The sequence below is a fragment of the Eumetopias jubatus genome, unplaced genomic scaffold (genome assembly GCF_037043125.1).
Source record: "Eumetopias jubatus isolate StellerSeaLion01/CBP00866 unplaced genomic scaffold, mEumJub1_p1.0 scaffold_9, whole genome shotgun sequence".
Classification (NCBI taxonomy): Eukaryota; Metazoa; Chordata; class Mammalia; order Carnivora; family Otariidae; genus Eumetopias; species Eumetopias jubatus.
In genome coordinates, this window is record NW_028274815.1 from 120,133,168 (window position 1) to 120,144,654 (window position 11,487).

Here is an 11,487-nt window from a genome sequence, read left to right on the forward strand (position 1 = left end):
TTAATGCAATTATTGATATGGTTTGATTGAAGTCTGCCACGGTGCTGGTTGTATTCTGTAGTCTGAATTAGTTCTTTTTCTTTTTTTACTTTCTATGCTCTGTGTTGCCCAATGCCTGAAAACAGTTGCCTTAGATACTTCGTTCAGTTTTACCACTGTTTACCCCAGAAAGGAAAGTCCAAACCTCTTACTTCATTAGGGCTGTAACCAGACTGCTGTTTTTTCAACCCAAAACTTGGATTGATGGATGCATTTAAAAATTGGGAGATTTCACAGTAAATACGGATTTCAGGTTTCTCTTAAAAGAAATGGTACGTGTCTGCCAGCACTGGGGCTGGCAGGGGCACCTGGGTGGCTCAGTCCTTTAAGCGTCTGCCTTCAGCTCAGATCCTGATCTCAGTCCTGCATTGGGCTCCCTGCTCAGTGGGGAGTCTGCTTGTCCCTCTGCCCCTCCCCCTCCCCCTGCTCCTGCTCTCTCTCTCTCTCAAATAAATAAATAAAATATTTTTTTTTTTTAAAAAGAAAGAAAGAAAGTCTGCTGGCACTGGGCCCGAGTTACTGCTTGGTGGCAGTCAGCAGGGGCCAAGGAACGGCTGCTCGCTGGGAATGACGCTGTCCAGGTGCCATGGTCCTGTTTCACTTTGTTAGCCTCACTTGCTTGACTCCTGGAAACATTTGAGTTGTGACCCTGTAAATGGAAGGCTCTTCTCCTCCCTCAAATGTCAGGGGAAATTGTCCTTTTAAAACCTTCTTAAAGTATTTAAATTGTATCCGGTTGGATGGAAACTGAAGCCTGTATAGTTCTTCACACATCCTCATACAGATGCTGCAGCTGGAAACCGGGTCAGTTGCAGGCACCAGGCACCGAGACGCATTCAGAGTGTGTTGTCTGTGCTGCGTTGGGCTGACGAGAACACACCTCAAGTGAGAGAGTGTCTTTCCCCCAGAACCCCTCAGACGGGAAGCAGCAGACTTCAGAAGTCCAGGAGGAGTGAGGAGAACTGAGAAGCGCTGGTGGTTCAAGTCGGAGGATGCGAGCATTCGAGGGGGGTGAATCCGAAGTTGTCTCACATCCATTTAGACTCTCGGAGAACGGGATTAACCTAGAAGCCGAGTCATTTTCCCTTCTCATCTCAAAACCACAGTTCAGGCCCACCAAGTTAGAGCAAATAGCCCCGGAAGTTGGAAGGAAGTGACAACCCCCGATGTCTGCGTTGGCCTCTTCTCTCCAGACGCCTGTTGTCCCACTCACTGGTCCATTCCCATCACTGCCTATGAGCCGTGTGGTTTTAGAGATGCCTGGATCTTACAAGTCATCTGGTCCCACAGCTTCATCGTACGGGCAAGGGCCCTGAAACCCCCCAAGAACCTTGGCCCCTTCTTACGTAAGCAGTCCATAGGTACTTGTCCTGTTAACTTGTCGGAATGAATGGATTTCCCCAAGAGCCCTGCAGGTCTCCACTGGCCGCCCATGTACGGTAGACGCTCCTTTGTCGAACACACGGCCTCCCCCCGCCCACAGAGGGTCCCTGGCTCTGTTCCTGGCACCTTTGGTGACTTTCCATCGCTGTTGTTTTCAGAGTGTCACTCTCGTCCTGTATGAAATGGTCCAGAGTCGGCTGTGTTTATACCCGGCATTCTTCTCAGAAATGAACACCCAAAATGGTCCTGTGCATAGGCCCGATGACATCAGCTCCGTGCCCAAGCAGGGCTGAGAGTGTCTCACAGTAGCTGGAGGGGTCCTCTCGGGTAAAGTGCAGGGAGGAGAGAAATGACCGAAATGAGGCAAGACCCCCAGCTGGAGGGAACAGGGTGGCCTGCTCAGAGAGTCACCTTCCAGTCCTTAATTTTGTGTCCTGATTCTCAGAGGTGTCCTTGGGATCTAGGAAAAACCTTCTTAACCAGGGCCTTTGCAAGAACCCGTACTGGTCCTTTCTCCAGCACACACGGTTAGAAAGGGACTTCCTACCTCTGTCACATTCACTCTGTCAGTGGGGACAGGTACTAGACAGTGTGTTATGTCTCCTGCACCCCGCGTTCTTTCAGGGCCTGTGGTTCCCTGTCACCAGTGGCCTTGCTATCTCAGCCCACGTGGGTGTGTGGGTGTTGGTTGGGCACTGAGCATGTTGGGGACCAGCAGTCAAGTTGGGAGTTCCTCATGTGAGGATCCCACTGCGTTAGGGTATCTCTTGGTTGTTTGCTTATGATTATTGACGGGGTACTAGGGATACCTCAGTTGGTGAACAGAGGTCCTTTATTAAAAGCTTCTGTTTACATTCTCTGCCTTAAACATGTGCTTTAGAATTTCCAGCACTTCTGGCTTTATCTTCGAACATAAAGTATAATTGTATCACTAAATCCTATTATCTGATGCCCATGATTATAATGTTATGCATCCTGTGTTCTTTATATTGGTAGGGAGCGATGTTTCTGAAAGGAAAGGGTGGTGCTAGGAGGTGTTCTTTCCCTGTTTGTCTTCCCTCATGTGCATTTGCCAGGGGGTCCGTGGGGGCCAGGGCCCTGAGCACATGTATCTGCACGTGGAGGTGCTTGGTGAAATGATGGATCTCCTTGTTCCTCTGGGGAGAGTACCTTTCCTTGACTGTTTGTAAGAAATTCATAGAAACAGGAGGTGACTTCCAGCCCGAGCCCAGTCCCCTGAGCACAGGGATTTGGCTGTGGTGCTGTCCTGGGGGCTGGGGCAGAGGGAGAACGTGTACCATTGACACCTTCCCGCAGAGCCCTGGGTGACCAGGGTCGGCCATGGCAGGTTGGGCCTTGGGCTGCTGGGCCTTACTGAAGGCCCATCGCCTTTGTTGGTTCCTTGGGCTTTTCCCTTCCACACTGCTTTCTGAGGGGCACGGCATCTGCCGAGAATGTGCAAACCAGAGGGCAGCACTGGTGTGGTCGTTGATGTGGGGGTCTGGTTGAAGTCCAGTCTCTCTGAGCAACCCCTAACGCTGATGGTTTCTCTTCTCTTGCAGCACCTGTCCCTCAAAGCCAAAAGGGCCAAGGTCCAGGACCAGTGAGCGGAGCTCGGCTGCTCCCGCAGGGGGCTTAGCGCCCTCTCCTCTACACTGTGGTCCCCTGGCCCTGGGCGGCGAGCTGGCCTCAGCTCACGTGGAGTCTTCTGCTGCTCTGAAGTGGGCTGCAGCCTGTTCGTTAGCCCCTTCCTTCCCGCTCCCCTCGGCATCTGCGTTCCTTGCTGGGATCCCAGGGGCATTCATGCATGGGCGGGCACCCCTCTGCGCTGCACCCAGGCAGAGCGGGAGTGGGCAGGGCCGTGCACTCTGCTCACGCAGCGCCCCCGCTGACCCAGCATGCCACTTCCGACTGGCTCCCGGTTCTGGCCCAGCTTCGTTGTGGGGCACGGGGAGGAAAGCTGGCCATGGCTGGAGCGCTGGGCAGGGTGCATGGGGAGGTGTGTGGGGCTGCCTTGGCTTTCCCTGGCGGGGCCCCGGCAGTGCTGCCGGGTGTGATCGAGCGTGTGTCTGCGGACGAATGAGACGCCCTGCAGTGTCCGCCAGCATCACTGAGGGGCGTGGCTGGCCGACACAGGGGCTCCCAGACCAAGCAGCTTCTGTTTTCCCTCTGCGCCATGACCCTGCCTGTCTGCGGCAGGAGACTCTCAAGGGTTGGTGACCGACAGACACTGTTCTTTGTTAGCTCTCACAAGTGGGCTTAGCTTTCTCTGCGCGTATGACACCACGGCCCGCCGCCGCTAGCTGAGCACTAGTGAGCTCGTGCGCTCACACCCTGGCGGGAACCTTCTGGCGCAGGAATTCACAACAGTTTAGAGGCGCTAAGCTTCTGTAGCTCAGGAACATGACTTGTATATTTGTTTTTTGTTTCTTTGCTTGGGTTCGGCAAGAACCCGGGGCGGCCCTCCCAGCAGGCCCTGGTTCTTTTGTCGCCCCAGGGCTTCTTCGTCGGGATGGCAATTGTGTTTCAACACGTGACCGATGCAGGTTTCTCCCCTTACTGTTTCAGTGACCTTTATTTAAAAAACACGTGGCTTGAAACTTTATTTTTGTACTGATCTTAGTTTGGATGTGCCACTTTTGGCACCAAACATGTATGTCATTTTTATTTCCATTTTGTAAACCTGTAAATAATAGTGGTAACTTGTTAATAATCGTAAACCTTTGTACCTCAAGTAAATGTGTTCCCTCCTGCCCGTGGTACTTGTGGTCTGTATTTTAAGATGGTCCAGTGAATTCTGCGAGAGGGCCTGATGCTCTGGCGGTCCATTGGCTTTGGGGGCTCCGTGGACACGGGAAGCCTCCTAACGCAAGGTCCGTGCCACCGTACGCCCTCAGGAGCTCAGGGGAGCAAACCGTGGGGTGTTGTTTAAATAAAGTTCTAAAGAGGTGCTAATTTTTGCCATATTCTCATTAGGATCTTTTTGTAGAGAGGTCAGTAACACTTACTTTTGTACAGTCTGAATTTAGAACCAGGGCGGATCGTGATGAGCCGCTGTGGGAGTGGGAGGAGGAAAGGGTACGGGACCCACCCTGTGTGCGGTGAGACTGGAGATCTCCCAGATGGGAGAGCCGACAAATGGGGCTGGGCAAGGAGGTGTGCACAGGCGGGAGGGAGCACGGCGGCGCCTCTGCCTCGGAGCCCCACCTCCTGCGGGGCAGCCCTTCCCGGTGGAGAGTGGTCTTCGCTGTCAGAGGCTGCAGCCAGAGCCCTGGCCTGGCTGAGGCGCCCTTCCTGTGTGTGAACAAGCACACAGCCTCGTCAGCCAGCCACGTCCCGGCCTGGTTCTGCACAGCCGGATTGCCTGGCCACCCAGACTGGCCCTGCGGAGCTCCCCCAGAACCGGTTCCCTCAGGCTCCTCATCACTTTTCAGGTGTTTTTAGCGAAATTCTGCCAGCATTGCGGTGGCTTCCTTTGAAGCCAGGTGCTCCAGTGGGAGTGGGGAGGGGAGTTGGTGCTGGAAGCACGGTGGACGTGGTGGTGTCCCGTAGGCCCGAGATGGAGCTTTCTCTCCCGTTAGCTGTCCTGTAGCTAGTCTCCCGAGGGCGGGCCGGTGCTGTCACAGGAGCCCTGGCCCAGTGCTGCTCACTCGGTCCGTCAGCAAACACTTGGGCACCTGGGCTGCTGGTGGCACATGACTGCACAGGCAGACGAGGACCACCCAGCGGGAGGAACTGCAGAGGCCAAGGTGGCGTTGGAGGCCAGGGCAGCACCCAGAAGAGGCTTCCCCACAACAAGACCCTTTCCTCGTGAATGTAGATCGTGCTCATGTTCTGCTCTGTCTGTCCTGTCCCAGCTGAACGTTTCCCTTTGGCTTTGAACTTGGTGGGATACACGGGCCCCAGCTCTTTGCTCGTCTGTTGAGGCCGTCAGCACTGCCTGTAATTGGTGCTGCTTTCCCTCAGTCTGGGTCCCCTGGCCTTCTGGCCTGTTCTCAGCTGCTCTTTGCACGGCCCAGTGCTGATGGGCTGGTCAGTGAGTTCAGGGGGTCGTGTGGTGGGGGTGGGGGGGCACCACAGTTTACCAGACTGCCCTTCCACGATGAGGAACATGCAGTAGTGAGCATTTCAGAAAGCCTATGTTAGTCTGTGAAAGTCCTTCCTTTAGATTTTTTTTCCTTTTTTCTGCTGCTAAATATTTTTTCTTTTGGAAAATGGTGATGATAATTAGATGGTACTTTGGAAATGTTTTCCTTGGAAAAATAAAATTCCAACAATCCTACATCAGTCTTCCCATTAACAACTAATCCAAAACAAAACTGAAAACTGGTTGAGGAAATCCTCAAGGCCGGGGAGCCCTCGGGCTGTGGGCCACGCAGACCGTGGGGCTGCTGGTGATGGGAGCGTCGCGCAGCACAGCTCCGGGGGAGTACGTCTGCCTTGCCAAGCAACTGACTTTCTAGTGAACCCTGCAGCAGCTGGGAGACTACCTGTCTTTACATAACTGGAAGGATTCAAGTTAGCGGGACTCAGCGCCTACATCCCTTACCTCACCTTTAGATAAGATCAGATATTTTCCACTCTCCAGTGACTCATCGGGATTTTTCCTCAGCGCTCCAACTCGTGCTGAAACAGGGTGGTGGAACTCTGGATTCCCTGTCAGTTTAATCTTTCTGTCATTGAACCTGGAAATAGCCAACCCAATCATTTCACACATAGCTGGCCACTTGGGGTGAGTGGCTGGAGTGTGCACGGCAGGGCTTCACCCCGCGTCCTCACGGTCGCGGCTCCCTCCGACAAGCCAGGGTGATATTCCGCTAGCTGGTGAATCATGGAGCTGTTACCTTGTGCACTCTTGGGTGGTACTGAGCTTGTTCAAACAGGCTGTCTTCCTGCTCGCAGACGAGATCCCAGTGCACTTTCCCCAGGCCCCGGGGCATACGTGGCCTCAGCCCCTACCTGGGCTCTGTGGAAGGCAGCGAGCAAGCTAGGGAGACTGGGACGTTCACGAGCGAGTCAGTGTAGTGGCAGGAGTCCTGTGGTGGTGCCCAGAATCTCCAGAGCTGGGCAGAGGCCCAGCACAGCTCCGCCGAGGGCTGGTCCACTGACCGTGGCCCGCACAGTGGCTCTGAATACAGATGTCCAGGCCGGGCCCCCAGACTCATGGGACAAACACTTACATGACCTAAAAGTAGCTCGGGCTCCCTGCCTCCTGCCCTACCTCTGGACCCTGGGGGCCCTGAGGGCAGGATTGGCTAAGGACTTACCAGTCTGCCTTCAGCTGGCTTATTTTAGCCTTTTCTTTTCTTCCCACTGCTTTCTGTTTTGAAGTCCAATGAGGTTTGCTCCGTGTCTGCTGTTACTGTGTTTACTCTTAGCTCTTGTTGCTTTGTTCACACTTGTGCATATGCATTGTCCTTTTAATCTCTACCTCCATGACTTCTGCATTTTTTCCCTTTTTACCATGAAATTGGAAAAAGAACACAGACGTGTTGGATCTGCTTCATTTTTATACTCTTTTTAAAAGAAGTGTTTTTACCTTAACCTTGATTTTAACTTCTTGATCTTTTTTATGCTTTACTGATTTGTTTCTAGCTTTTATTTTGTACTTTTAGGTACAAAAAGAAATCTGTTAAGTTATTGGTTTTGTCCTGTAAATATTTTTTCCATTATTTTTCTCATTTTAATATTATTCGTTTTAAACTAACCCAGACAATTTGCTTTCCATTTCATTTTCTCTCCATTACCCACCTTCTGTTATATCTTAGTCTGCTTAATTTGTTTTCACGGTTGGCAAGAGGCCTAACTGTAGGTGTGGGAGCTGAGAGAAGTTGTGTGCAGTGGTTGAAACCAGCAAAGGATTAACTGCCAATAATATACAAGGAGCTCCTACAAATCAACAATGAAAAGACAACCCCTGTAGAAAAAAAATGGGTAAGAGGAATGAGCAATATAGAAGCAGACCCCAAAGTCTACCAAGCCTGTGAAGAGCTGTTCAAACTCAGTCATCGGAACAGAAACTAAAGCAACAATTAGAGAACACTCTGCACCTGTCAGCATCAGATTAGCAAAAAGCGCAAAGGTGGGTGATGTCAAGTGTCAGCAGAGATGTGGGGACTCGGTGCAGTGCTGGTGGAGAACCACGGGGCACTGCTCATTAAGTAAAGTCTGTGCATGCCCCACAGTTCAGAAATTGCTCCGTCCAGTCCCACAGTCCAGACATTTACCATGTCTGGGTAAATGTTCCCAACAAAATGATGTCCTGGGTCTGCAAGCAGCCATGTGTAAGGGTGCTCCTGCAGTGTGAATGTGGTGGGGGTGGGGGGATGAGTCACCTCGGTCACCGGGGGAGTGTTTAGGAAAAGGTCCGCGGCTGACACCGACGACAGAGTACTACAGAGCAGTTTCCAGCCACAGACAACACACAAACACGGACCGTAAAAATAGCTGAGTGAAGGGGCGCCTGGGTGGCTCAGTCGTTAAGCGTCTGCCTTCGGCTCAGGTCATGATCCCAGGGTCCTGGGATGGAGCCCCGCATCGGGCTCCCTGCTCGGCGGGGAGTCTGCTTCTCCCTCTCCCACTTCCCCTGCTTGTGTTCCCTCTCTCGCTGTGTCTCTCTCTGTCAAATAAATAATCTTTAAAAAAAAATAGCTGAGTGAGGAAAGTAAGAAATAGATGCGACAGTATCATTTACGGGCACCAAAGATAATACGCGCAAGAAACAAGAAACAAGGCAACGTTTCCAAAAATGTGTACACCTGTGCATTAAAAGGGTTGCCTGTGGGGGGTGGGGGGGATGGGAGTGAGGAATGGGGGTGAAAGAAAATTAACAAATGGAACAGGACAGGATGGAAGAGGGAGCCTCAGGTGTTCCGTCTTCCAAGAAACCTGGATCTGAGGGCATGTACCCTTTTGTAGTCAAGATCTGAGGCAGGTTTACCTGTGGCCCAGATAAGCGGGGGTTCTGTGAGGTTGGGCACACTTAAGTGTGTTGATCTCAGCGAGCCTACTGTGGACTTTCCAGTATCTGTGCCTGCAGGAGCTGCTTCTGTCCCGGATGTGATGCTCTGATGAACACCATGGGAGGTGCTGATGCTTATGTTCCTCGTCACGGCGTGTTTCTGCTCTGGTGTATGTTCTCGTGGTGTCCATTTAACTCGTACTTACTCTGCACCCCCCACGGTGGGGCTCACTGGCCGTCGGAAGGCCAGCCCCATCAGGTCTTGTATGACCACCGAGGAATGGGAGGCATGTAGCCCCATGGCCCCTTTTAGTAGCGACGAACGAATTTGCTGGAAAAGCCCTCGCCAAACTTAGGCATGGACAGACTACTGGAATGGACAGTAGCTTGTGTGATTTATCTGGGCAGAGTTCCTCCACGTCTCCGAGACAGGAACATCACTGGGAGGCCTTCCTGCCGGTCAGCGTCCTTAAGATGAAATGTGTGCTTTCAACCCACGGGGACTGTCGTCCCTTCATTGCAGCTCTTGGCACTCTGCTTCCAGAGCCTTCTTGCTCTCAGAGCTGGCCTGGATCATTATGAGGCTAAAAAGAACAGGGTATGCCAAGGCTTTGAAAATCCCTGATGATCTTTTATCATTCAAGGAGTGTGTAAACTTCAGCTGTGTTTGCTGCCCTGAGGTGTGGCTCCTCTTTCCTGACCATTGGCTTGCTTGTTGTTTAAGAACCAGTTTAATTAGAGCTGGTGTCTGGTTTTCCAAGAGTTGCCTTGGAGGGGGTGGGGGGCAGGGAGAAATCTGGGCCAGGTTAGGGAGGCAACATGCAAATTCGAAGAGGCCACCAGGGATCTTACTAAATTTAAGTCTCACTCTAAATTTCTATGGCTTGGGGAAAAAGTGTTATAAATCATCCTGGCTTGGGCTGCAGACTCAGAAGGAGAGCAGATTCTGGAACAGTGACCTGTCCCAGCGGTGAGTGGGGTCATGGAGACCCAGCTTCTAGGGAAACAGGGCAGGTATCCTGTTCCCAGATTTATAAATCACGTCAGCTTTCCCGAACTGTGATGGTGTCTGGCACAGTTCTGAGCGGGTCCAGGTGGAGTACAATTTTTACATTTGGTTTTTGCCAGTTGAAGAGTGCATCATTCTAGCCAGAATTGGGATTAAAGACCCTGCCTCCCAGTGTCCTCTCCTGCCTCCTGCGCAGGTGGGACTCAGACAGCACCTGGGTGTGGGAATGACTCTTGCAGGCCACGGGGACACACACTAGCGACAGCACCACTGGATGTCTCCCGAGTGGTGGGGGTGAGAGCCCTGAAATCTGAGTCTCAAGACCTGGATTTAAAAAGCAATGACCAAAAACCTTTATTGAAGTATGATTCACATATGATGAGTGCACTCATTTCAATTGGATAGTTCAGTGAATTTTGACCAATTCATGTATCACAAATGATCCCCTAAATCGAGTATAGAACATTTCCATCCAAAAACCTTCCTTGTGATCTGTGACCTTCTGTGGTCCACTCTACCCCCACTGCAGCCCCCAGCCTCGGGTTTCGCTATTCTGCTGTCACTACGAATGACTTTTGCTTTTTCTAGAATTTCATTATGAATGGAGTCATTTGCTTCCAGGGCAGATCAGGTTTAAGCCCCAGTCCCACAAAAAGATAACTAGGGGACCCTTGGCAAGATGCAGTTCCCCTCTTCACCTCAGTTTCCTTGTCTGTACATTGAGGAAGATAGTAACTTAACAACATTCACTCAATCACGTGTGCACTGGCTCTAGGTTTAGGTCCATGGTGGTGGTGGCCCCCGGGCGCTCGGTGACAGGGCCTCTGTTCTTCAGTCTCACTGTCTCCCAGAGGGCCCCCTGCTGCCCGATCCTGCCATACCTGTCCTAGCCTCCCCTGATCTCAGGTCCCACACTCCCTTCAAGGAGGACTCCTTTTATTGAAATGAGAGGTATGAAGACACCCCAGGAAGACTGGGATGAAGTGATGAGCCCCTCGCCCCCACCATGGGCAGAGGCAGCCAGGGCCTGAGCAGAGGAGAAGGTTATGTCTGGAGGTGTCCACAGAGGCCTGGACTGGGGCCTCCCTGGCCTTGGGGCTGGGGGCTGGGGGCTGGGGGACACTGGGGTTTCCCCAGGAGAGAGTGTGAGCAAAGACTTGTGGATCTGCAGGACATTTCCAGGTGAGTGGTGACACCAGGGACAGTCCCACACACTCAGATCCACCAGAAGCAGACCTGGTGGACACCCCGAGACCCTACATGATAAGACACACGCTCACATCTGACACACCCAGGAAAGCTTTCAGATCAGACAACTGCACACATACAGGCAGACCCCAATGTTCAAATATGTATTGATCATCATCTGCCTGCATCCCAGGCTCTGGGAGATGTGGCCCTGAACGCAGTCAAGCCCCTGCTCTCCTGAAGCTCACATTGCTAGAACATGATCCCACATTTAGGATGCACCCCATCCTTAGCCAGGGGCATGGGGGGTCCTCAGTATGGCCCAGAGTTCCATCAGAGAGAATCAGTCCTGCTCATCTGCTCAGCTTCTGATGCCTCAGAATGGGGCTGCACCGCCCTCTGCTGGCCATCTGGTGGCGGTGATTCCCCAGACAGGGCGGTCCCAGCCTGGCAATGGGCTGAGAGGAAGGGTGAAGGTGCTTTTGGTTCCTTGCTTCTGGCACCCTGGCATAGCAAATATGGAGGGGAAGGGACAGTGTGAAGAACTCTTCCTCTGTGCCCTGAGCTCCTTGTTATTTCCTGCATTCCCCATCTTCCCCTTCCCTAGAAGTACTGTAGCTAAGGGCACAGGGGTGTGAGAGCACCTGGCTCTGGGGTGCTCTCATCCAGACCAGGTTCGGCCACTCACCGCTGACCAAATCCAAAGGCAGAGAAATGAGTGGTAGTGAAACAAGAAAGGAACTTATTTCAGTGAGGCCAACACTGGGAAGACAGAGTACTAGTGTCTCAAGGATTGTCTCCAAAGTGCTGAAAATACTTTCAGGTTTATGTAAAGAAAACGTGGGATAAACGTCTGTGGGTATGTGCAGATGGGCAGTGAAGGTCAAGTCCATCATTGTCTTGGGGT

General features: G+C 52.2%; 1 protein-coding gene across 7 annotated transcripts in view; it reads left to right on the top strand.

The window, feature by feature from the left end:
* The window catches only part of DHX35 (DEAH-box helicase 35), a 66,869-nt gene extending 62,688 nt beyond the window's left edge, over window positions 1–4,181 (top strand). For 3 of the 7 annotated variants that reach the window (XM_028121968.2, XM_028121969.2, XM_028121970.2), the window contains one exon: window positions 523–4,181. In XM_028121968.2, the coding sequence (XP_027977769.1) occupies window positions 523–648 (126 nt within the window). In that variant the 3' untranslated portion in view covers window positions 649–4,181. The remainder of the gene's footprint in view (window positions 1–522) is intronic. The other 4 variants (XM_028121971.2, XM_028121973.2, XM_028121974.2 and 1 more) reach the window with 2 other exon arrangements.
* The last annotated feature ends 7,306 nt before the right edge of the window (window positions 4,182–11,487 follow it).